The sequence below is a fragment of the Caenorhabditis remanei genome, chromosome V (assembly GCF_010183535.1).
Source record: "Caenorhabditis remanei strain PX506 chromosome V, whole genome shotgun sequence".
Classification (NCBI taxonomy): Eukaryota; Metazoa; Nematoda; class Chromadorea; order Rhabditida; family Rhabditidae; genus Caenorhabditis; species Caenorhabditis remanei.
This window is the reverse complement of record NC_071332.1, coordinates 2,821,365-2,847,738: the sequence shown is the minus strand read 5'-3', so window position 1 is coordinate 2,847,738 and position 26,374 is coordinate 2,821,365. Positions and strand designations below refer to the sequence as shown.

At 37.2% G+C, this 26,374-nt stretch overlaps 2 protein-coding genes across 2 annotated transcripts; both read right to left on the bottom strand.

Moving 5' to 3' along the window:
- Positions 1–394: 394 nt before the first annotated feature.
- On the bottom strand, positions 395–6,243 carry GCK72_016948 (uncharacterized protein; the record flags this gene model as incomplete). The annotated part of the gene is made up of 4 exons (XM_053731792.1): positions 395–550; positions 2,610–3,184; positions 4,441–4,766; positions 6,104–6,243. The coding sequence occupies 4 exons, from the start codon at positions 6,241–6,243 to the stop codon at positions 395–397; spliced, it is 1,197 nt and encodes a 398-aa protein (XP_053580705.1).
- An 801-nt stretch (positions 6,244–7,044) lies between these two features.
- On the bottom strand, positions 7,045–13,748 carry GCK72_016947 (uncharacterized protein; the record flags this gene model as incomplete). The annotated part of the gene is made up of 6 exons (XM_053731791.1): positions 7,045–7,365; positions 7,913–8,047; positions 9,969–10,284; positions 11,382–11,789; positions 12,959–13,132; positions 13,684–13,748. The coding sequence occupies 6 exons, from the start codon at positions 13,746–13,748 to the stop codon at positions 7,045–7,047; spliced, it is 1,419 nt and encodes a 472-aa protein (XP_053580704.1).
- Positions 13,749–26,374: the final 12,626 nt, after the last annotated feature.

The window sequence follows — 26,374 nt, the reverse complement described above, 5'->3', positions numbered from 1 at the left end:
TATTTTTCGCGATTTTCACTCAATTTTTTCGCTTTTTTTGCTCAATTATCTTTGAATAGAAAGAAAAGTCAACATTTCCCCTCCTAATTATAATTATAATCTTTGCGAAAAGTTGTCCATCCGCTCGGAATAGAGGGGGGGACCCCTCTAATTGGTATTCCTTACCATTTCTTTAGCGCAGATGGTGTGGTCCTTGGCGAACCTAAAAACAAGAAGACACTTTATAACAAAAGGAGAAAAAAGAGAAAGCATTCCCTTAGGGACTTCCCAAATTTGGAAAAAAAAATTCAAAAATTTTTTAAAATTTTTAACAGAAAAATTCATCCAAATACAATATAATTAAGAGAGAAAAATACAAAAAACGAGACGAATTTCAGCTGGAGATTCTCCGATTTTATTTCGGAGCAGTTTGTGGACGTTTCGATGGTGTTGGCGGTTTCGGATGACGTGGTGGACGAGTAGTAGTGGTTGGAGCTGTTCGTGGTCGTTGTGGTGGGGGCGGAGCTGATTGGTCGGTGGTGGACGGTTTCAGTTCGGTGGTGACTGGAAGCTTTGAGAGGGTTGAAAAAATGCCAGAAATATTTTCCTTTTTTTTTTTTTGAAAATTTCACTTGAAAATCGGCTCCAAAAATATTTTTAAAAAATGCAAATGCGCTCTACCGAAATATCGCGGGAATTTGGAATTTTCGGATTTCATTAACAGATTTGGATTCAGCTCATCGAGAGCTTTCAGAAAAGTATAATCATGCCCACATTCTGTTCTAGTCGGGTCTCATCACGAAAACTACGGTATGCGCCTTTAAAACAGGAGTACTGTAGTTTTCGTGGTGGGACCCAATTAGCACAGAATATAGTCATGATTATACTTTTCTGAAAGCTCTCATTGAGCTGAATCCAAATCTGTTCCTGAAAATTCAAATTTCTAAGTTTCTGCGATTTTTCGGTAGAGCAAATTTTCAAAAATTGAAGATTTTTTTCGAATTTCTAGCTTAAATTCTTCAAAATCCATGATTTTCGGCTCTATTTTTGTGATATCCGGGTAAAATAACCCTCAAAAATCACGATTTTACTTTTCCATGATCAAAAGTTGAGATTTTCTATGTCAAAAACTATTTGTTGCTCCAATTTTCAGCTCAAAATGCCTAAATTTTCACGAATTATGACAATTTCCGTCTGAAATGGTTCAATTTTTCCAAATTTTAAGCATAAAATTCTCAAAATCGATGATTTTTGACACAATTTTTGAGATTTTCGGGAAAAACTCTCCAAAATCACGAATTTTGGGTCAATTTTTCCGTTTTTCCACGTGGGAATGGTCAAAATTTTGGATTTTCAGTGTCAAAAACTCTCTATTTCTCCGATTTTTAGCTCAAAATCTCTCAATTTTTCAAGATTTCTGTGTCAAAAACCTCAAAAATTCACGATTTCTGACACAATTTTATGTGATTTTCCCACTTCTGCATGCTTAAATGGTCTAAACTTTGGATTTTCAGCTCAAAATCTCTCGATGTTCAAGATTTCTATCTAAAAAAGCTCAAAAATTCACGATTTCTGGATAAAAATCCACAAAATTCACGATTCTTGCATCAAAAACTCCAAAATCTCGAATTTTTGGGTCAGAAACCCTCAAAATCAACGTTTTTCAGCTCAAAATCACTCATTTTTCATGATTTCAGGGTCAAAAACCGTCAAAATCCCCAATTTTTGGATTAAAAATCTGGAATTTTTGAATGAGAATCCTCAAAAATACCCCTTTTTCGGGTAAAAATGCCTCAATTTTTCACGATTTTTAGATCAAAATCTCTCAATTTTCATAAATTCAGGGTCAAAAACCATAAAAATCCACGATTTTCAGCTGAAAATGTCTCAAATTTTCATGATTTCTGTATCTGTATCAAAAACCTCAAAAATTCACGATTTTTGGCTCAAAATCTCTCAATTTTCATAAATTCAGGGTCAAAAACCATAAAAATCCACGATTTTCAGCTCAAAATCACTCATTTTTCCCACTTCTCCATGCTTAAATGGTCTAAATTTTGGATTTTCAGCTCAAAATCTCTCAAAAATTCACGATTTCTGTGTCAAAAACATCAAAAATTCCGAAAATCTCGAATTTTTGGGTCTAAAACCCTCAAAATCCACGTTTTTCAGCTCAAAATCACTCATTTTCATAGTTTCGGGGTCAAAAATCGTCAAAATCCCCAATTTTTGGATTAAAAATCTCGAATTTTTGGATGAGGATCCTCAAAAATCCCCATTTTTCGGGTAAACAGAACCTCAAAATTCACGATTTTCAGCTAAAAATGTCTCAATTTTTCATGATTTCGGTGTCAAAAACCTCAAAAATTCACGATTTCCGGCTAAAAATCCTCAAAACCCACGATTTTCAGCTCAAATTACTCATTTTTCAAGATTTCTAGCTAAAAAAAACCTCAAAAATTCGCGATTTTTGGCTCAAAATGTCTCAATTTTTCATGATTTCTGCGTCAAAAACCTCAAAAATTCACGATTTCCGGGTCAAAAAACCATCAGAATCCACGATTTTTGGCTCAAAATCTCTCAATTTTCATGATTTCTGTATCAAAAACCTCAAAAACCTCAACGCCTACATCATGTTTCTTCTTAATCGGCGCCTTTGGATCCGTCAACTTCTTAATCCAATCCTCTCCTTGCTGCTCTCCGACAGTCTTCGCCGGCGATGGACGCGGCGGTTTCATCGATTTCTTCGGTGGCTTCTCACCACGTGGCGGACGTGGCGCCTTCTGAATCTTCTCGACAGGGGGCTTCTGAAGCTTCTTTTGAGGATTCTGAATCCCTCCTTCCGACGTTTCCTCCATTTTCCGTTTCTTTTCCTCCAAAAACTTTTGCTTTCGAATCGCATTTCTCTCCTTTCGTCTCGCCTCAATCTTCTCCAATTTCTCTTTTTCCTTCTCCGTCATCACTCGATTCGTCGCCTTCTCACCACCGTCTTCTGAAGCCTTCTGAAGCCTTCTGGAGCCTCCTGAAGACGTCGTCGTTGGGGCTCCAGAAGCAGCTGCAGGTTTCATCAAAAACTCCATTACATTCTTGTGTTTTTCAGCTTTTTTCAGCTCTCTTTTCGCCCTTCGAACGTCGTAATCACTGCGTCGACGGTACTCTTTATCGATGAAATATTTGACAAGAGGCGTCTCGAGACGATCGATTTCTGGAAAAAAAATGGTTAAAAACTCCATTTTTTATACGAAAAATCGTCAAAAATGTTGATTTTTCACCCAGAAAAGCGCCAAAGGCACGCCAGACACAAAAATTTCGATGAATGGTTTTCTGGGGATTTCCAGAGACTTTTTAGCGAACTTTTCCCCGTTTTTCATAAACTTGAGAGCGCTTAAGGCGCGCCAGATAGCATTTGATGTGCGAAAATAGGGGTTTTCATCAATTTTTGATAAAATCCCAACTTTTTATATGAAAAATCGTGAAAAATGTTGATTTTTCACATAGAAAAGCGCCAAAAATAGCGTCAAAGGTGCGCCAGACAGTCATTTTCAGTAAAAATGCAATGCTTTCGAAGGAATTGAAGACATTAAAAAATTTTAATAGCGTCAAAGGCACGCCAGCCAACAAAATTTCTTCTAGTCACTTTTCCCCGTTTTTTCTAAACTCAAGAGCGCTAAAGGCGCGCCAGACAAAGCATTGATGTTCGTGACGCGCCAAAGGTGCGCCAGATGAGCGTATCAAGACATTTTCAGTTGAAAATTCTGATTTTTGCGGCCAGCCTGTCAGTTTTTAGTGAAAATTCGATGTTTTTGGATCAGTTTTTCGTCCCATTTTTCTCGTTTTCAGAGCGTCAAAGGCGCGCCAGACAGTCATTTTGGCTGATTTAATGCGATTTTTTCCCACTATTTTAGGTCAAAAATCATGTTTTATTGCGGTTTTCGTCAATTTTAAGTCATTTTTTCCAAATTTTGAAATTTGACAGCGTCAACGGTGCGCCAGCTGAGCGAATTAAGACGTTTTCAGTTAAAAATTCAAGTTATTGTGATGATTTTCAACTAAAATTAGCACCAAAAGACACGCCAGACCGGAGTGTTCAGTGAAAACGGTGTGTTTGCGGGCCATTTTTTCCCAATTTTCCTCGTTTTCAAAGCGTCAAAAGCACGCCAGACTGTCGATTTTCGACGTTTTCGGGCTATTTTAGCCCAAATTTCCCACTTTTTCCATCGTTTTATTGGGATTTTCGTTAATTTTAAGATTTTATTCAATTTTTCAAATCAGACAGCGCCAAAGGTGCACCAGCTGAGCGAATTAAGACGTTTTCAGACTAAAATTAGCGTCAAAGTCGCGCCAGATGGTGGTTTTCAGAGGAAATTTGACATATTTGGCCCAATTTTTCCCGATTTTCTTCACTTTTTCAGTCAAAAATCGAGTTTTTCTTGAGTTTTTCTAGAATTTTTAGAAACTCACGAGTTCTCGCATCCTCCGGTTGATTCAACTTGCGAATCTGCTGTTCGAGTGTCATAATTGGAACCGCCTTTTCGAGATTCAATTTCTCACAGAATTCCAGAAAATACTTATCGTTTAGGATGGCACCAACACGTGTGTCTTCAGTCATTCGTCCTCTGTCACACTTGGAGAAATTCTGATTGACAGCCGCTTCGACGACAGCCGACGAGTCATTTCCACGTGAATCGACGAAGATGTATCCGTCGAAACGACGCTCGAAATCAATCAGAGAGTCACAGTATTCCGAGAAGACGAGAGCCAGCGACGCATACGAGGCGTGGTCAAATCTGGAATTTCTAGTAATTTTTTATCCGAAAATCTCAAAAATTGTTAGAAAAATCATCGATTTTGAGAATTTTATGCTGAAATTTTGGAAAAATCGAACCATTTCAGACGGATATTTTCAGAATTGGTAGTTTTTACGCGAAAATCATGAAAATCGGAGAAACAGAGAGTTTTTGACACAGAAAAATCAAAATTTAGATCGTTTCCACGTAAAAAATTGGAAAAATTGACCCAAAATTCGTGATTTTGGAGGTTTTTGACCCTGAAATCCAGAAAAATGGGATTTCAGAGTTAAAATGGGGCGGAGCATGAATAAATCATTAAATTTCAATTAAAAACCTAACTTTTTATACGAAAAATCGTCAAAAATGTTGATTTTTCAACCAGAAAGGCGCCAAAGGCACGCCCGATTACGCCTAGAATGCCAAAAATAGCGCCAAAGGCACGCCAGACAGTCATTTTCAGTAAAAATTCAATATTTTTGAAGGGATTTCTGTATTCTTAATAGCGTCAAAGGTGCGCCAGTCAGAATTCGTGACGATTTCCAGAGACTGTTCAGGGCACTTTTTTCCGATTTTTCTAAACTCAAAAGCGGCGAAGGCGCGCCAGCGAAAGCATTTGATGTGCTGATCATAGTTGTCCGGAATCCGGATTCCGGAAATTCCGGAATTCCGGGTTTTTTCGTCATTCCGGTTCCGGATTCCGGATTCCGGAAAATTAAAATTTTGATTCTGGTTCCGGATTCCGGTATTTGAAAAACTTCATTCCGGTTCCGGATTCCGGATTCCGGAAAATGAAAAATTTGATTCCGGATTCCGGTTTTTCGGAAAATGGCATTCCGTACAACTATGGTGCTGATGATGTTCGTAACGCGCCAAAGATGCGCCAGTTGAGACGTTTTCAGTTTAAATTTCAAGATTTTGCGACGACTTTCGACTGTTTTGATGCGCCGGAAGGCAAAAAATTGCGTCAAAGGTGCGCCAGACGGTCAGTTTTGATTGATTTTGGGCGATTTTTGACATTTTCTGGTCATTTTTGGGCGATTTTCCCACATTTTTCTGTCAAACATTTTATGTTTCATTGGGATATTTCGACATTTTTATGTCTCTTATTCCAATTTTTCGAATTTGACAACGTCGAAGGTGCGCCAGCCAGTAAAATTTCAGTGGAACAGTCATGGTTTTCTGAGGATTTTTAGAGACTGAAAATAGCGTCAAAGGCACGCCAGATTGCGGTTTTCAGGGGAAATCTAATGTTTTTGGTCCATTTTTTCTCGATTTTCTACACTTTTTCGATCACAAAATCAAGGATTTTCAGTCATTTTTCAGTCAAAACTCACGCGAAATTCGCCGGATAAAAGTAGGTGCCGATGACTTCTTCTGGTAGAGGACTGATCTGTTCCATCACTTCCTTCTCCGTCATATATTTCGGGAGACGACGGAGCATCACTTTCACTTCATCACTCTTTTCAGTGGACATTCTAAAAGAAAAGAGGGGTAATTTGAGGTGAAAAAGGGTAAAAATAGCAAAAAACCGGTTGGAAATCATCAAAATTTGATAAAAATTCAGAAAAATAGTGAAAAATAGCGGTTTTATTCAATTTTATGTCAAAAATTCCAGCATTTTTACAGCATTTTTTGCAAAAAACATAGAAACTTTCTGATTTTTCAAGAAAACTAGATTTTTATATAGTTTTTCGAGTAAAATCATTTCTAAAAAATTTTGAAAAATTCAACAAAAAAACTCAAAAATCAGCTGATTTTCATTGATTTTTGCATGAAAAAAGCGAAAATTCGCTCATTTTTGTCGATTTTTGAGTTAAAATGTTAGAAATTTTGAGTTTTTCACAAAAATAGGGCATTGGGGGGTTAAAATAAGAGAAAAATAGAGAAAAATCGGCAAGAAACCGATAAAAAAAACCACAAAATAATAAAAAATAATGCAATTTTATTCAATTTTAGATCAAAAATTTAGAAATTTTCTGATTTTTTCAAGAAAAATTGATTTTCAGATAGTTTTTCAAGGAAAATCATGAAATTGTCGTCGTTTTTCAGGATAATGTGGTTTTAGAAGGAAAATTCAATTGTTCAGGTGAAAAAAATTGCTAATTTCTGTCGATTTTTGAGTAAAAATGCTAGAAATTTTAAGTTTTTCACTAAAAAGGACATTTAGGGGTTGAAAAATATGGGAGAAATAGCGAAAAATCGGTAGGAAACCGATAAAAAAACCACAAAATAATAAAAAATAATGCAATTTTATTCAATTTACGGTCAAAAATCCCTAATTTTTCCTCTTCAAATGTGCAAATTTCTTGCGGAATCGTCCAATTTCCGACTCGTTCATCACCACATCGAATATCAACATATTTCCATCTGGAATCGGTTCAACGACGACAAATTCATTATGATACAACCATTCGATGACTGGAGAACGGACGTCCAAACGGAGACGAATCGTCTTGCATTTCGTTGCAATCGACACTTTCTCATTGATCACGTCGATCAATTCCGCCATTCCGTCGCCTGTTTTACACGAAATTCTGATGGAACTGGATTCAGATGGAGAGGATTCTGGAGAGTCGACGGAGGTGTCTTTGTCAATCTGAAAGTTCAAAAATTGGGAATTCTGCACGCAAAAATTACAAATTTCAGAAATTTTCAAGTTTTTTCCCCGAAAATGACAAAAAATGTGTCAAAAATCATGAATTTTGAAAAATGTAATCTAAAAATTTGAAAAAAATCGAGCTGTCAATTTCTCAAATTTAGCCAGTTATGAGCCGAAAATCGTGGATTTTAAAGTTTTTTCCCCGAAAATCACAAAAATCGTGTCAAAAATCATTGATTTTGAAGATTTCAAGCTGAAAATGTCAAAAAATTGAACCATTTCAGACAAAAATCGTCAAAATTGGTAGTTTTTGACTGGAAATTCATAGAAACTGAGCTAAAAATCACTGGAAATTTCTCAAATTTTGTCGGTTTTGAGCCAAAAACCGTGAATTTGAAGTTTTTTCTTCAGAAAATCACAAAAATCGTGTCAAAAATCATGAATTTTGAAGATTTCAAGCTGAAATTTAGGGAAAAATCGAGCAATTTCAGTTGGAAACAGTCAAAACTGGTGGTTTTTTACTCGAAATTCCTGGAAATTGAACCTTATTATCGACAGTAATCATTCTCTCCGCCATCACTTCTCTCGCCACTCCGATCGATTTCAACGTGGCGACGACGTCCTCTTCTTGTGCTTTCCAATCGGGATTTGAGACATCTCGCAGATGGATTATCACGTCCTGAAAATGAGAATTTCAGCCATTTCTGGACATTTTCAGAATCAAAAACTGATTTTCAGCATTTTAAAGCTAAAAATCGGGTTTCTAGTCGATAGGCAAACATTTCAGTTATTTCTAACATCTTTAACCATAATTCCACTCATTTTGAAATCTAAAACATATTTTCTGGATATTTTTCAGCTTCATCATTTAATTTCCCATTATTCCAGAGCGTTTTGATCGAAAATTCGTCTGAAACAGTCTCAAAAATTCTAGAAATTCGTTGAAACGTACATTGTACTGAAATCGACAGAAATTTCAGCTAATCTATAGTCTCAGAACTCAAATTCAGTGGTTAAAGCTGGAAATATAGATTCTGGATGCCCGAAACTGTCTTTAACGGCACTGAATTACAAGGAATCGACTCCTAAATGGAATTTCAGTCAATTCCAGTGATCTATGGCCTCAAAAACTCATTTCCAACCATTTTCAGCCAGATCTAACGAGCCTGGAAGCCATAACTCATATAAATCTAATTTCAGCCAATTCCAGTGATCTAGATATCAAAAACTAATTTTCAGAGTTTTCAAGCTGAAAATCTAGTCTCCAGATCCTATAACTCTTCTGAAACCGCTCAGAATGAGGTATACATTTCCGGAATGACCTTCTAGACCACAGTTTAGTTCTAAACAGATTTTCAGTCATTTCTAGACGTGATTTAGACTCAAAAGCTCAATTTTTCAGCGTTTTCAAGCTGAAAATCGGGTTTCTAGATGCTAAAAGGCAACAATTCCACTCATTTTCCACCAAAATGAACACCGTAGAATAGAAAAAAGAGAAGCGATAACAAGCTAGTCACATGGCGGTTATCCTCCAATTTTTCCAAAAATAGCGCCAAAGTCGCGCCAGACAGTCATTTTCAGTAAAAATTCAACGTTTTTGAAGGAATTGAAGACAGTTTTCCTATCTTAAAAGCGTCAAAGGTGCGCCAGCCAGAAATGGAACATTCTGGAGATTTTCAGAGACTGTTTAGGGCACTTTTTCACGATTTTTCGGCTTTTCCGCTCAGGTTCAAAAACTCAAAATTTTCAGCGTTTTCGAGCTGAAAATCGGGTTTCTCGATGCTAAAAGGCAACAATTCCAGTCAATTCTAGCAATTTTACACATTAGAACAGAAAAAAGAGAAGCGATAAAACAAGCCAGTCATATGGCCGTTTTTCTCCAATTTTGCCAAAAATAGCGTCAAAGGTGCGCCAGAGAATTTTCTGAGGGCACTTTTTCCCGATTTTTCGGGTCTGAGCAAAATTTCAGCTACTTCCGGACATTTAAAAGTTCAAAAACTCATAATTTTCAGCGTTTTGGAGCTGAACATGGGGTTTCTCGATGCTAAAATGCAAAAATCCAGCATCTTTAAGCCAAAATTCCACTCATTTTTCACAAAATGAACATAGTAGAATAGAAAAGATGCGATAACAAGCCAGTAACATGGCCGTTTTTCTCCAATTTTGCCAAAAATAGCGTCAAAGGTGCGCCAGCCAGTCATTTTCAGTAAAAATTCAATGTATTTGAAGGGATTGAAGAAAGTTTCCTTATCTTAACAGCGTCAAAGGTGCGCCAGCCATTCAATGAAACATTCTGGAGATTTTCAGAGACTGTTTAGAGCATTTTTTCTCGAATTTTCGGGTCTGTACAAAATTTCAGCTACTTCCGGACATTTTCAGGTTCAAAACTCTTTTTTATAATTTTCAGCGTTTTGGAGCTGAAAATCGAGTTTTTGAGCCATTTCTAGCATCTTTAAGCCAAATTCCACTCATTTTTCACAAAATGAACACAGTATAATAGAAAAGAAAAGCGATAACAAGCCAGTAACATGGCCGTTTTTCGTCAAATTTTATTTCCTTTTCTTCACTTTTTTCCCCTCTCTCTTCTCTCCACAACTGACCGCCGATTTGACGTGTGCCAACGTGGCCTCAAATGCGGCGATCAAATGAATCGGTAGATCACTCAGAAATCCAATGGTATCCGTGAAGACCGCCGATCTTCCGGACGGTAGTTTTGCCACGTGTCGAGTCGTGTCCAACGTGGCGAATAGTTGATCCTTTGGTTTCAGAGATTCAGCTCCAGTCAGTCGTTTCACGAGACTCGTTTTCCCCGCATTCGTGTATCCAACGACTGCGATGACGGCGGCGTCCGAAGAGTGTTTGGAGACACCGGATTGTTGCTCGGTGGCTCGGCGCGTCGCTTCTTTTAGGTCTCGTCTGCAAGAAATTGGATCTCGAAAAATCTTATTAAAACATGATTTTTGACCAAAACAGTGAGGAAAACCTGGAAAATTTGGGCCAAAAACATCAGATTTCCACTGAAAACCACCAGCTGGCGTACCTTTGATGCTATTTTTAGTTCTCGACGTCATCAAACAAGGCAGTATCCATGCCTCGCAACCATGCATTTTTCACTGAAATTGACTTGTTAAACTTGGCTGGCGCACCTTTGGCGCTTTCTGATTTAAAAAATTGGAAGAAAAATACTTAAAATTCTAAACTCAAAAGCGCTAAAGGCACGCCAGTCGAAAAAATTAGTGTGATGATGATGTTCGTAACGCGCCAAAGGTGCGCCAGCTGAGCGTATCAAGACGTTTTCAGTTGGAAATTCAAGTTTTTGCGGTGACTTTCGACTGTTTTGATTGAGAACTAAAAATAGCGTCAAAGGTGCGCCAGTCAAGAATGGACAGGGAAAATTCAATGTTTTTGGGTCATTTTTGTCCGATTATCTTCGATTTTTCTGACAAAAATCAAGTTTGAATGAGATTTTTTACTCTTTTGATGGCGTCGAGGACTGAAAATCGCGTCAAAGACACGCCAGATGGCGGTTTTCAGAGGAAAACTAGCGTTTTTAGGTCGATTTCTCGCGATTTTTCTCACTTTTTCGGTGAAAAATAAAGTTTTAATTGGATTTTTCGACATTTTTTCTCGAATTTTCAGTAAAAATCATTAAAAAACGTAATTTTATGTTCATTTAGCGGTTTTTCAGAAATTTTCAGTCATTTTCTCCCTCAAATCCTGCTCAGAAGCGTCAAAGGTGCGCCAGCCAGGAATGAACAGAGGAAATTCGATGTTTCTTGTTTTCAAAGCGTCAAAGGTGCGCCAGGCAATCATTCTTGTCATTTTTGCCGAATTTCACTGTTTTTCAGTAATTTCAGTCAATTATCGGTCATTTTCTACCTCAAATAGAGTCAAAGGCACGCCAGCTGGTGGTTTTCAGAAAAAATCTGATGATTTCAGCCCGATTTTTCTCATTTTTTCGATCAAAAATCAAGTTTTAATGAGAAATTCGTGGGTTTTCAGTCATTTTCTACCTCAAATCCTGCTCTCTCTTCCTCAAAATTTCATTCAAATCGCCTCCCTCAATCTCTGCGTATTGCTGTTCGACATGCAGAATTTCGGGTCTTGAATTGAGTCGTTTCGATGCCAACGCATGAATTCTATGCTTGATATACGGAATTTCAGCCAAAGAAATCTGAAGACGTGCTTCATCTGTTCGTGCGAACTCTTTGAATGTCGACAGAACGATGTTGTATCGATCGAATATCGGCACTTCGAATATTCCAAATAATTCCTGCTGTTGGGCGGGGCTTAACACATCGACGTTGACCATTAGGGCGGTCGCACGGGCGGTCTCTCGACGGGCGACCAGTTTCTCGAGGTTTCCAGCCGCCCAGATTGATTTTCGCTTCGTATTGTAGTCGACTGGCATGATTAGGCTGCTGGAAATACGAGAAACATTGAGATTTTCTGTAGATCATCAACTTTTTCAGTTAAAAACCCGAAAAATGGCAATTTTGGATGGGTTTTTGCACAAAAAACTAAATTTTTCCTGGCGAAAATCTTGTTTTTGGGTGAAAATCTGTAAAAATCGTAGTTTTTAGCCTTATTTTCAGATTTTTGAGCAGAAAATGTGCATTTTCCCGTTTTGGATGATGTTTTAAACTGGAAACGCAATTTTGGAGTTAGAATTTTGAGTTTTTAGAGGTTTTTTGTCAGAAAAGGCCGTTTTTCAGTGAAAAAATGACATTTTCGGGGAAAATCCAAGTTTTTGGATGAACTTTTTGGTCCGAAAGACTCAAAACCGGGAAAATTTGAAGCTAAAACATTGAATTTCTGTCTGAAATCTATCCAAATCTTGGATTTTCAAAGTTGAAACACTTAAAAATCAACTTTTTACCCAAAAAATAAAGAAAATAAGATTTTTACGGTTGAAAACTCCAAAAATTGCATTTTTAGACGGGTTTTTGTACGAAAAATTGTATTTTTTCAACGAAACTCTTGGTTTTCAATGTTCTTTGTTTAAAGTTTTGAAAAAATATTGATTTTCAAATGTTTTCAAGGACGAAATCTTATGTTTCAACTGCGAATTTTTCAGATTTTTAAGCAGAAAATGTGATTTTTTTTCGTTCGAAATGCCAATTCTACAGAATTTTGGTCTCCTCTCATTTTTCCGACAAGATGCTTATTTTCCAACCGAAAACTGACTTTTCAGACGAATAATCTCTGAAAAATCAATATTTCAGCTTTATTCAAATGAATTTTTAAACACATAAAAACTCGATTCCAACCTCTCGAATCAGCGTCAAAATCGGGAAAATTTGAAGCTGAAACATGGAATTTCTATCCGAAATCCATCCAAAAACTTAGATTTTCAGCGAAAAACCATGATTTTGCCGAAAAACTGGTATTTTTCAAACGAAAACTTGCTTTTCAGACGAAAAATCACTGAAAAATCCGAATGTTCGCTCAAAAATTCCATTCTCGTTTAAAAGATCACGTTTCAATAATTCAACAACTAAAATCTTGGATTTTTGTAGAAAAGAATTTCACGATTTTTTTGGATTTTCCATCTGAAAATTACAATTTTAAGTATAAATTCTAAGCTCACTCCACAGCGATCATATTTGGAAGGTTATTCACGAGTGCAACCGCCTCTTCCAACTGTCGATCCGCCTGTTTCAGAACTGACGCCGATCCGGATCCCCATCGAACTTTCGGATGGACGACGAGAACAGACCATTGACCGTTGGCGAATTTCGATGAGGTAGTCGCCACGTCCGCTCTGGAAAATGGAGAATTAATTAAATTTTGAAATTTTTTGGAAAAAATTTTTCCGTCTGAAGGCTCTATCTGAAAATAGGCGCCAAAGTCACGCCAGTCAGCTTATGTTCAGTGTGGGAAATTCATGTTATTTGCAAGTTTTTCGACTGTTGATGACGTCTAGAGCGCCAAAAATAACGATTTCTGAATGAAAAATGGGATTTTTCATGACTCGACTTTTTTTTATGAAAAATCGTCAAAAATGCTTATTTTGTGCGCAGAAAGGCGCCAAAGGAACGCCAGACAACACAATTTCTTCTGGGGGATTTTCATAGACTATTTAGCGCACTTTTCCCAGTATTTTCTAAATTCAAAAGCGCTAAAGGCGCACCAGTCAAAGCAGAAATATCTGACATCTTCGTCTGAAAAGCCCAATTTTTAGCCGCTTTTAGAAAGGAAACTAGGATTTTTTAGTAAAATTTTCAGCATTTTTACAGCTTTTTTCGCAAAAAAAAAAACAAAAAATGGAATAAAATTCTAAGTTTTTTTGAAAACAATTAAAACTGTGCTCACCTACCCATACTTAAACTGCGGATCGCAATAAAGCTGCATTGTGATGATATCCGACGGAAAATCATTCTGAAAATAAAAAAATTTTCAAAAAAATATTTTTTTTTTCAAAATTTTCAGGTTTAGAAGAGAAACATAGAGAAAAATGAAGGGAAAACGAGAATTTATAACGATTTTAAGCATTTTTCTAGTAAAAATTAATGAAAATAGGAAAACTTTATCATTTTTATTATAGAAAACCGTTTTTTCTTCAAAAAAATGTTTTGGAAATCTTTCATTCGAAAAATTCCGAATTTTCTCGTTTTCCAGCTAAAAAGATACATTCCATGACCGTTTTTAAGCATTTTTAGTGAAAAATAACAAAAATTCCGTATTTTATATGCAAAAACTCAGATTTTTAGTTTAAAAATGATTTAAAAACCGATTTTTACAAGTTTTTGGCTTGAAATGCTAATTTTTTGGCAATTTTAAGCAATGAAAACATAGATAGACCTTTTTTTCAGTCGGAAACACCATATTTTCACTTTTTCATAATTTTTTAGGTTTTTCAAGGTGTTTAGGTGAAAGGAAGGCGATTTTCATCATTTTTTAACAGAAAAAAGCTTTAAAACCACGATTTTCAACTTAAAATGCCACTATTTCCAGCAAAAAACTCCAAAAATCACGCAAAACAACAAAAATTTGCAATAACCCGCTTCTCCACGAGGAGTACACGATGTTCTCATTAGAGCGCACTTGTTCCTGTACTCCACGTGGACAAGTGCATTTTCAGGTTTTTCAGGTATTTCAAAGGTAAAATCCCCAAATAAGCGGCAAAAACCTGCAAAAACTCGTAAAAGTGGTCGAACAAATTCATATAAATACGCATAAAAATCATATAAAAGCCATATAAAAATGCACATTGCTATCAAATAGAAGAAAAAAATATAAAGATTCTAGAAAAAGCAAAAAAACCGAGCCTAGAAAAGAAAAAGTGAAAGAAATACTCATTTTTTTTAACCAAATAGAGACAGCGAAATGTAGAGGAAAAGTAGATACCGGAAAGTGTAAAACTTTAAGAGTGTTGTATAAAAAAAAGGGGAGCCTAGAACCCGATGGGGAAACGGGGCGGAATGCCACGGACTCTACAGCACGGTGATTTTTTCTGTACATTTCCCGTTGACAAATTTTCGCCCCATGGTGCGCGGAAAAATGGGCGGGGCTAAGGATGCAACCCCACGGCACAGAAAAATGAGGTTAAATAATTGCAGTGGAAGTGCAGACAAAGTTTTATGAAAAGTGTTCGTTTGGAAACAAAAAAAAATGGTAGATAAGTCAACAATCGTTCGAAAAACTAATTTCTGTTATCAAAACAGAAAGTTTTAACTGGAAAACATCTAAAATTTGAGATTGCAACTGTATTCATCTGTTCTTCGGTGATAGGAAGCGTAAAAAGGGCAATTCTATGATCAATCCACCTCACTTCTAATTACGTTTTCAAGACATCTAGAAGATAATCTGATAAATGAAATGTTGTAAACTCTGAAACATTTACAATCACACAAGAGAGACCGTACAAATCGGGCAAAATGGTGAATCGGGAAGAAACGGATTGGGAAGAAGCGAATTGGAAAGTGACGAATCGCGAAGAACGCTTTTTCGCTAGTTCCAGTGTTTGAAAGAAACGAAAAGTAAATAATTTTTAGTTTAGTTTAGTTATTTAGCTTATAAACGCTGTGTTTTCATGTTATTGAGCTAATTTTATGAGATTTATGAAATTATCAAAAAAGCTTTCTTCTCGATTCGTCACTTCCCAATTCGCTTACTTTTTCGATTCGTTTCTTCCAGATCCGTTTCTTCCAGATCCGTTTCTTCCCGATAGATCGTTCTTTCCCGATTTGTACGGTCTCACACAAGAACAGTTTTTGTGAAAACAACATCAAAAATCTCCATAATTCTTCATAAAACGGCTAAAAATGCTCCCAGTCGTTTGAAACATACTATGGTTCATTTCAATCCCACTGAATTAGCTTTTTGGAGGATTTTCGTGACTTTTCCATTTTTATTACTGAGATCTCACGAAAACCTGAATAACTTTTTTCACAGAATCGTTCTGAAAAATTGGAATACAGATTTGTAATCTGTGGAAAATTTCCGTTCTGGTGATATATGTCTCGATCCATATCTCCATAGCATTCCCTAGTTATATTACACGTAAAAGATGAGCTTCTTCATGCGCTTCCTCAAAACTAGGCCATCGGGTTTTAATTCCAACAAAATCCAGTTTTATATATGAAGGAGGCATCAAAACGACTAGAATTTTTTTCTACAACAACTAGATCTAAAAAAATTAATCTTATGAGCGCGTTTTTTGAAATTTATGGATTCACTTTTTTTTAAAACCTCGTCAAAGTTTGTGGAAGAGAAATTAACACTGCGTTGTCCGGCGGAGCGCATTCGCCTCACGGGGTCGTGGCCTAGCGAGAAGCAAAAATATGGAAGAAAAACCCAAATTTAATGTAGCGAAAAAATCACCGTGGTATACAGCGAGCCATCTCTATTCAAAAAAAAAGCGGGAAAACGCATTTTTTCAGCGGAGCGCGTTTGCGTTTTCAGCATTTTTTCAGACGTTATTTTTAATTTTCTCATCTTTTAACAATGAATTATGTTTTTTAATGGAACTTTTTTCACTTTTTATGTTAAAATAATGATTTTATAAAACAGCCATTTCTATTTTTCTATTTTCCACTATGAATTTAAGAAAATTCGTCGACATACGGACCAGAAAATTAAAATTTTACAGAAAAAAGTGCGTTTCACTGGAACAGCGAGAAATGGCGACCATTGCGATGAGTAAAGAGACATTAAAAGGTAAGAAATAAGAACAAACAAACGATTTTTTGCTAAATTAACTGTTTTTTTCATTTTTATTTTGTGAAAAATTCAATTTTCTAGATAACTCCGCAATCATCTGCCCTACTCAAACTTGCCAATGACACCAGATGAACAAATTTTGATGGACTCTTCATATTTTTTTCTGATAGGTCAATTTTTCCTTTATGTGTCTTTCCGATTATTCTAAAACCACACGGCCTCCAGCGGAGGCCCTCTCAATGCACTGCGCACAGTACTTTGAGAGGGCCTCTGTGGGAGGCCGTGAAACCAGTCGGTTAACGCAGCCTAACGGCTGCTCAACCTTCTTTTCTACACCACCCGTGTTGAAAATTAAAAGAAATGAATTCATTTGAAGAATGAAAATGTTCTATAATTATCTCCCCCGTGAACTCCTATTTCCCTATTTCGGAAACAAAAGCCACTGAAAGGCTTGAAAACCACGTTTTTTCACCTAGTGACCTAGTCGAGACCTATTCTAACTGAAAAAATAGACGGGCATCATTAAGAGAAAATTTCTGATCTTTTGGTCCAAATTTGAAGAAAATCGGTTCAGTAGGAAGGGTGGTAGGATCGGCGACAGACACACAAACATACAGCCGTTTGCGTTTGTTAATAGTAAAGATCGTATTTGAGGGTGAACATCTTTCAGGAACAATTCGCTCACCGGTAAAAATCAGAAAAGATGACATCTACAGCGAAGGACCACTTTACAACACCCACTTTTCTTTGTTTTCTTTTTTTTCGAAATAAAAAAGTGTTTTTTTCTCACTTTTCTTTGTAAATTTCCGAGTAAATGTACATTTGCCTGACACCAACTCCAGAAAAATTCTAGAATCAAGCAGTATACTCCGAAATTAAACGAGATTTGGAAGAGAATATCGTTTCACAAATGAACGACTTGGGTTTTTTTATTTCAAATTTTATCCAAAATCTGAATTTTTTGCAATTTTCAATTCAAAAGATTTTTCTGATGATTTTATTGCTGAAATTATGATTAAAATCATACTTGCAACGGGCCGGGCCGGGCCGATTTGAGAATTTTCACCGGCCCGGCCCGGCCCGGCCCGGTCGGCCTGGGTCACAGTACAAAAATTTGAATTTTTTTGATTTTTTCGCAAAAAAGTCGAATTTTCGACTATGTTTTTACATATCGATAAAACTCAAGTGTACATAGGATTTTCGACTATTTTTGATGAAAATTTTAAATAATTTCGAAAAATTTTGTGAAAAAATTGTGCTCATTTTTTGACTCCGGGCCGACGGGCCGAGCCGGGCCGGGCCGATATTTTGCAAGTATGGTGCCAACTCAAATGACGTCGAGTACTTCATGCCGTCAACTGAGGAGAGAGAAAGTCTTCTCACTAGGGAATGGTCACTACTGACTTTGGAGTTCAGCAACGAGACCTAGCAGAATCGAAAGACAATCGAATTCTGATGACAAATCAGTTTTCAAAAATTGCTGACGACCCTCTAGAATCCAGATATCCTTGTCTGAAAATCCAAATTTAATACATGTGATTTACTCAATTTTCCACCCAAATTTAGCTGTATTTCCCCCCAAATATCACGCCACCTGAACATGCTTCTCGGCCAGCGATCGGTGGTCGAGGGGTGAGCGCGTCTATCTTCGAAGCACGCTATGCAGGTTCGACCCCGCTTGCCCAATTTTGTTTTTGATTTTTTTTCGGCTTTTTTCTTTTTGAGCCGTTTTTCAATTAAATCGAACCAGAAACTGCGAACGATTTTGAATAACACTAATTACTTTGATAGTTAAGAAACGGCTCAAAAAGAAAAAAGCCGAAAAAAAAATCAAAAACAAAATTGGGCAAGCGGGGTCGAACCTGCATAGCGTGCTTCGAAGATAGACGCGCTCACCCCTCGACCACCGATCGCTGGCCGAGAAGCATGTTCAGGTGGCGTGATTTTGGGGGAAAATACAGCTAAATTTGGGTGGAAAATTGAGTAAATCACATGTATTAAATTTGGATTTTCAGACCAGAATATCTGGATTCTGGAGGGTCGTCAGCAATTTTTGAAAACTGATTTCTCATCAGAATTCGATTGTCTTTCGATTCCGCTCGGTCTCGTTTCTGAACTCCAAAGTCAGTCCTGACCATTCCCTAGTCAGAGATCAATGTTGTAATAAAAATTTACCTCTGAAAATGTGAAAATCGTGTCGAAAATGTGTTAAAATCAGAATATTTTTCTCAATTTTTGCTGTTTTAAAGACATTTTATACGTTTTCGCTGAAAATTTGTATTTTTTTCAAAAAAAAATTTCAAACATTTTTTGAAAAAAAGTATAGTTTTCGAATAAAATTTAAAATTATATCAAAATGTGAATATGTATGATAATTTAAGCATTTTTACTCTATTTTTCCGAAAATTTTCAAAAAAATTTGGTAAAAAACCCCATTTTTGAATCCGGGCCGACCGGGCCGGGCCGGGCCAAGAGAAATTTCGGCCCGGCCCGGCCCGACCAAGAAAAATCTCGGCCCGGCCCGATTTTTGACAGGTCTGCAAAAAACTGATTCTGGAAAATCATTCAAAAATGGTGTTTTTATCGAAGAAAAATGCAAAAAATCGAAAGATCGAGTTGTGCGCCAAGCGCCCTTGCGCGTTTCTCGTGCACGCGCCAATTTTAGTTTTTTTTTGTTTGTCGGCAGTTTTCGATTATTTTTCGAGTTTTTGCTGGTTTTTTGTTAGAAAATAGCATTTAAACCTGTTTTTCAACATTTTTAGCGTCATTTTAGTTTGAAAATCGATGATTTTGGTCTAGAAATACCTTAACATGACTCCGTCGTCAGCTTTTGTGTATTGCCCGCAAACACCGTCACGGCAAAATGCGGACCTCAAAAAAGGCGGTGCATTTGAATAAAATCGGCGAGAAAGTCGATGAAAATGTGATTTCTCGACGATCACGTATAGTCCCCGACTATGTATGCAGATGCGCTCTATTGACAAGCATGGTACACTTTTGCGTCACGGTGAACTTTCGAACTTCTGTGCATACCGGCGGGAAAATTATAATTTATTTAACGTGGAAAAACGTTGAAAAATAAATTATAATTTTCCCGCCGGTATGCACAGAAGTTCGAAAGTTCACCGTGACGCAAAAGTGTACCATGCTTGTCAATAGAGCGCATCTGCATACATAGTCGGGGACTCTACGTGGACGATTTTTTCTGGATTTTTTATTGAAAATTTTATTTTAAGAGGTTTAATTTCTTCTCTCATCGGTTGTTTTGGATTCATTTTTCCAATTATTTCATCTGAGCGAGAATTTGCTAAAATTTCAATTAAAAATCGATTTGTCATCTTTTTCTTCGTCAATTTCTGTTTTTTTTCCGTAGCTTCCTCGTTCAGCTTTTCTTTCGTTTTCAGTGTTGTCTCTCCAATTTTCCGCAAAAATCGGTATTTTCGAATTTTCCACTCATTTTCGCAGAAATTCCGACGACTAGAATTTTCCCGAAAAATAGTTTTTTTTTCCTCATCTCTCTGTCAGTTTCAGTTCTCTGCTCATTTCCCTGTCGCTTTATGCAGATTTCTCCTGGTTTCCAACAAAATCTCTTCGATTTTCAGTAAAAATCTATTCAAAAAATTTCTGTTTTTTTTTCAAAAATTCTACGTTCGAATTCGAATTTTTGTGAATTTTCTTTATGAAATTTATAAAATATTTTCTCGTTTCAACTTCTCATCGCACATTCTCCCGATTTCTAGCATATCTCGATCTAAAAACATTTTAAAAATGTTAATAACACAATCGCTGCGAGACCCAACACAAAATATATCGTCATGCTCCTTTAAACTTACCGTACCCCATTTTGGCGGAAATTTTTTTTTCGAACCTTTTGAATCGATTTTTCTTGTTTTTTTGACGAAAAATGTCGAAAATATTGATTTTCCTACTGGCTTTTTCTAGATTTTTACTTGAAAATATAATTTTTACTGTTTTTTCATCTGTTTCCAACAAAATATTCCCTGAAATTTCATCACCTGAGTTTAAAATTGTTGAAAAATCAATTTCTCGCTATTTCCTCTGTCCATTACGAGTTTTGCTTATCTCTTTACCGGTTCGCGCAGTTTTTCTTCGATTTTCAGCGATGTTACTCATTTTTGGGAATTTTCGTTATGGAATTAATTGAATATGTATGAAATAGATCGATAATCAGTTACTAATATTCATCTATTATGAATTCAATTTTATCTGTGCATGGGAAGACCGCGCCGCACTCGCGCGGCGGCCACGCCCATTTCTTGCGGCAGTGTTCAAAAATGGAACGCAGCGTTAAAATGGGAGTGGGCGTGGTCGCCGCGCGAGTGCGGCGCGGTCTTCCCATGCACAGATAAAATTGAATTCATAATAGATACACGGGTTTCTCCAATGTGATGTTCAGGGCGGTTCTTCGGAATTATCCTGTTCTCTAACCGTGAGTGCCTGTGATTCACTTGTGTAGTTCGGTATTAATTCGATAGTCAGTCAATAGTTTACATTTTGAAGCATCTAGTGACTGTTGTCATATCGCGATGATTATCTTCAAACGGTGATACTGATTCAGCTTCAGTACTGGATCCGGAATACTTTTTATGAGCGATATACAACAAAAAAAATTAGCAGCATGTTATTGCTGTGATCGATTCTCGACAAGATTTCTAGATAGGATTTTCCGGGTTCATAGCTGTGAAGTAACTGGCCATTCTGTTTCAAAGATTTCTTGAGGTGATGATGCTTATTTTTGAAACACTTTATAAATATACCTTTGAGTTCGGTACGTCCTCAAAAAACAATCAAAGAAGGCGAACGCATCTTTTACAAAATCAGTCGTAAGATTTGGTGCATTGACCGCATACACCGTCACGTCAGAACGCAGACCTACCTTTTGAAAAATAACCAATTTTTCATGTTTTTTTTGACAAAAAATGTCGGAAATACTGATGTTCCTGCTGTTTTATCCAGGTTTTCACTTGAAAATATAATTTTTACTGCTTTCGTTTTCTATTCCAACAGAAAGTTTTCTGAAATTTCATCATTCGAGCTTAAAGTTGTTGAAAAATCGATTTCTTATGATTTCCTCTGTCAATTACTTAGTTTTTGCTTATTTCTTAGCCGTATCGGTCAGCTTTTCTCCTTTTCCAGCGAAATTTCTTTGACTTTTGAGAAAATCTATATATTTTTGATTCTTCTTGTTGGAATCAGGCTTGGTCGGAGTCGGAGAATCGGATAATCCGATTCTCCGACTTTTTTCGGAGAATTTCTCCGACGGATAATTGTCCGACTTTTTTTTTCGGAGAAATTATCCGTCGGATAATTCTCCGACTTTTCATTTCGGAGAAATTATCCGAAATTCTCCGATTCTCCGAAAAAAAAAGTCGGAGAAAATTTCGATTCTCCGATTCTCCGAAAATTTTTCTCCGACCAAGCCTGGTTGGAATTCATTGAATATTCTCTTGTTTCGACAACTCATACTTTATTTGCCGGTTTTCGTCCACATTTCGATCAAAAGACAGCCGAAACAGATTGGTATAACATGTATCAACTCCATCGTAAGGTCTGGTGCATTGTCCGCAAATACCATTACGTTAGAATGCGCACCTTTTTAAATATTTTCGGGTTGTTTTTCAATTTTTTAAACGATAACTGCTGAAAAAGGTTATTTCCCGATAGTTTTTCTAAATTCATCATTTGAGTTGTGCTTTGCCAAAATATTCCGATTTCCATCAATTTCTCTGTCAATTTAAGCTTTTTCGCTCAGTTTCACTAGAGGATTCCGCGTCAAGTCGTTGAGTTTCTTTTGTTTTCTCTTTCCGCTTAAATCTACCTGCGTGCTCCTCCGAAAGTTTCCTAAGAATTTCTCCGCTTAAAACTTTTTCAGGTACTTTTCTTTGCGCCGGGATTTTTTTAAACTCAATTTCACTCTTTCACTCGTCTCGTTTTTTCTTTCCGCCTCTCTCGTTTGTTTTCGAAACGCATTGCACATATTTTATTTTTCAGAACCGTCGGGACGTTCTACGAAAAGGAAGAAAATCCCAATGGAGAAAAAATAATATCCGTTTTCTCCGGGTTTCTGCAACGATCCGTGCCCCCCACACGGATGAGTAAGGGCCGTTCCGGGTACGTAAGTGATGAAAGTTTCTTCGGGAACTTTTGTCCGGTACCGTCATTGCGTTGCTCTACACGTAGCAGAAAAAGTCAGAACCGGCTCCGGGTATCTGCCACGTGAAAGTTTGAACTGTCTCCGGGTCAGGAGTCACTTGGCGGACTCCGGGACCATGCCGTTTGGAGCATGTTCACAAAAAGGAAGAAATCCCAGTTGAGAACGAAATCAGAATCGTTTCTCCGAGGGTCTGCACACGATCCGAATGCTACACGGATGAGTAAGGGCCGTTCCGGGTACGTAAGTGATGAAAGTTTCTTCGGGAACTTTTGTCCGGTACCGTCAGTGCGTTGCTCTACACGTTGCAGGAAAGTCAGTGCCGGCTCCGGGTATCTGCCACGTGAAAGTTTGAACTGTCTCCGGGTCAGGAGTCACTTCGCGGACTCCTGGATTATGTCGCTTGGAGCATGTTCACAAAGGAAGAAATCCCAGTAGAAAACGAAATCAAAACCGTTTCTCCGAGGGTCTGCATACGATCCGAATGCTACACGGATGAGTAAGGGCCGTTCCGGGTACGTAAGTGATGAAAGTTTCTTCGGGAACTTTTGTCCGGTGCCGTCAGGACGTTGCTCTACACGTTGCAGGAAAAGTCAGTGCCGGCTCCGGGTATCTGCATAAGTGGTAATTAAGAGCAAAATAAGCTCCAATCTGATTCGCGATGATTACATCCACACGGTGATACTTGGTGTATATGATCCGGTGATAACGTTTATGAGCGAATACTACAGAATTTTTTCAAAACTGCGCGATGAATTCATAGAATAAATAAGACATCACATTTTATAAAACAATAATTATTTTAAAAAATTTTGTGATTTAATAAATTTCTTTTCTTTTCAAAATGTGTACTGTTTTCTGATCCTGACCTCACAAAGCTCATTTATTAAATAACAAACCATATAAACCAACAAAAAACATCAAAATCTATGGATTAACTTGTCGAATTGTGAAATTAATTCAACTACAATTCAAATAATCAACAGTCATCGAGTCCTCCTCTTCCCTATTCGTCTCAAAATTCTGTTTCTCAATTTTCGGTCCAATACACGGAATCGCGTGATAAACGAGTCGTTGCTCGCCGTGCATCACTTTTTTCCGTGCGTACGCCCTGTCTTATTAATTTATGCACACGTATTGGCCAGTCCGAGAAGTGCGATAAAATCAAAGGGGCAACAGAATGGTATTGGACGGTTGGAGTACAAAAAAACTGGTCAGGGACATCGCCAAAGGCAACGCAGAAACAATGATGGCAGATTTGGAAAAAGGGTTTTGTGAAAACCCGGGCGAACATTTGTGCCAAATACACGGTCTCCTAGAATGAGCAGATTACGTCATCACACGTGGAATGTCACGAAAAATGGAAAATTCCTGAAAGTTCACACGTGAGGGATTTTTTGAACGCGGAATGAAGTGGTCACCCATTTTCTCGAAAACCAGGGCAAAGCTCGAAAAACTGTCACACAGTTTTGTTCGAAACAGAGTTGAGCGGAATTCCGCCTTCCGCCTTCCGCCTTCCGCTTTCCGCTTTCCGCCAAAAATTTTCCTATTTCCGCTTTCCGCCTTCCGCCTTCCGCTGTTTAAATATTTCTTCCTCAGCTTGAAAAATTTGATCACCTATTCCAATTTACTGATATTTTTGTGGTTTTTTGCAGCAAAGATATCAGTGTTTATCAAAAAAAAACAAAATCTAACTCAAATTTAGCCATTTTAGTGTTTTTTACTACAAAATAATGCCAAAATCGTATTTTTGAAAGCGACATTGTGTTCCGCCTTCCGCCTTTTGACATTTTTTTCCATTCCGCTTTCCGCCTTCCGCCTTCCGCCAAAAAATTTTCGCTTCCGCCTTCCGCTCTCCGCTTTCCGCCGATATTTTTTAACTTCCGCCTTCCGCCTTCCGCTTTCCGCCCAAAAAATGTTCATTCCGCTTTCCGCCTTCCGCCTTCCGCCATTTCAAAAACCGCATTCCGCTCAACTCTGGTTCGAAACCGTGTTATGAACTCACATAAATTTTTTTGTGTTTTTCTGTTGGGTAACTTTTGAGTTATCCTTTGTTGAAAAATCAACTGAAAACACCCGATTTTTTCAATATCTTTGAAATATCTGACCTCATTCCGCATATATCAAAAATCCATTCACACAACTTTTTTCTTATGTTTATTGCCTATCATTTGCACTCATTCAGTACGTGTTTGCTTCTAAACTGACCAAGTTATGTCATTTAATGCTTTTAATATGATAAAATTGAATTAGTGCTACGAATACAAAAAACGGGAACACGGCCAAATTGAACTCATACACATGTATTCGTATCAATAACTTACCTTCGCGGACGTAATAAATCATTATTATTATTATTATTATAATAAAACTCTCCTCACTAAAAAAGTTTTATCGAAAAAGAATTCAAAATCATTTTGTTCTAGAATCTTCAGAAATATGATCATTGATCACTAAAAAAACGGAAAAATTTTGAATGGTCTTGTTCCTGATATGTCTTAGCCCCAAATGCTGGTATATCTTGTAACTGTGTCAACTTTCAAACTACCGGATTCTATCTCGGAACGCATCACACAGGTACTGACCTTGAATATCTGGATAGTCTCATCTTCCTTTTCTTCCTCACTCAGTACACTACTTTAGAAGATGTCAATCTCTCCCATTACACACGGACAGTATCCTTTTATAGGTAATTGTATGGAATCCCCCCCCCCCCCCCCGCCCCCACTTCATTGTTGCCGCCCGAAAATATATTGTTGGCCCATTTATACTGTAGCGGTCATTGGTGAGTACACTTCCATACTTTCACATGCATTATGGACCTATTCTGGGGTAGCAAAAAATAGTTTTTTGCTTATTTTTTGCTATTCAGAAAGTAGCAAAAAAAGCAAAAAACTCCTGGTTTGGAGGCATTTTTTGCTTGACCTTTTCTAGGCCAGCCCGCGGTTTCCTAGGCCACGTGTAGATTTACGGGAGAATTTTTTGCGATTTTTTCAGCATTCATGTACTTTATCGCTACTTTTGAACTGAATTCGTAATTTTATTGATTTATTCCATACTTTGTAAACGTTAAATGATTTTTTTCCGAACTTTGCTGAAAAAATCCCAAAAAAAATCTCCCGTAAATCTACACCAAACACAGGTCTTGCAGCGAATGGCCTAGAAAACCGCGGGCTGGCCTAGAAAAGGTCAAGCAAAAAATGCCTCCAAACCAGGAGTTTTTTGCTACTTTCTGAATAGCAAAAAATAAGCAAAAAACTATTTTTTGCTACCCCAGAATAGGTCCATTAGGTTGAGTCATAGGTTTCTTTCTTTTTTTGGATAATTTTTGGGATGAAATTTCTTAACGGTTGGCGTGTGTTCTTCTAAACAATTCTTTAAAGTCGCTTGAGTTTCTACATTCACTCCGCATGCCACTGTGTTGTCGCGGCGTTTGGCCTACTCAGGCAACTCGATATCAATCTAATTAGACAAAATGGTAATCTAATTGTAGTAAAATGCGAGACTAACGCGACCCAGTTAGATTGACCCCACGATGATTCAATCGTAACCTATGCAAACGCGCTTTGTTGAGACTACATTTTGGTAATATTATTTGACGCCTAAATTGCAATTTTTCAATATTTTTTGTTTCTTCAAAAAATTGGCCTTTCTCGATTATATTTCTCC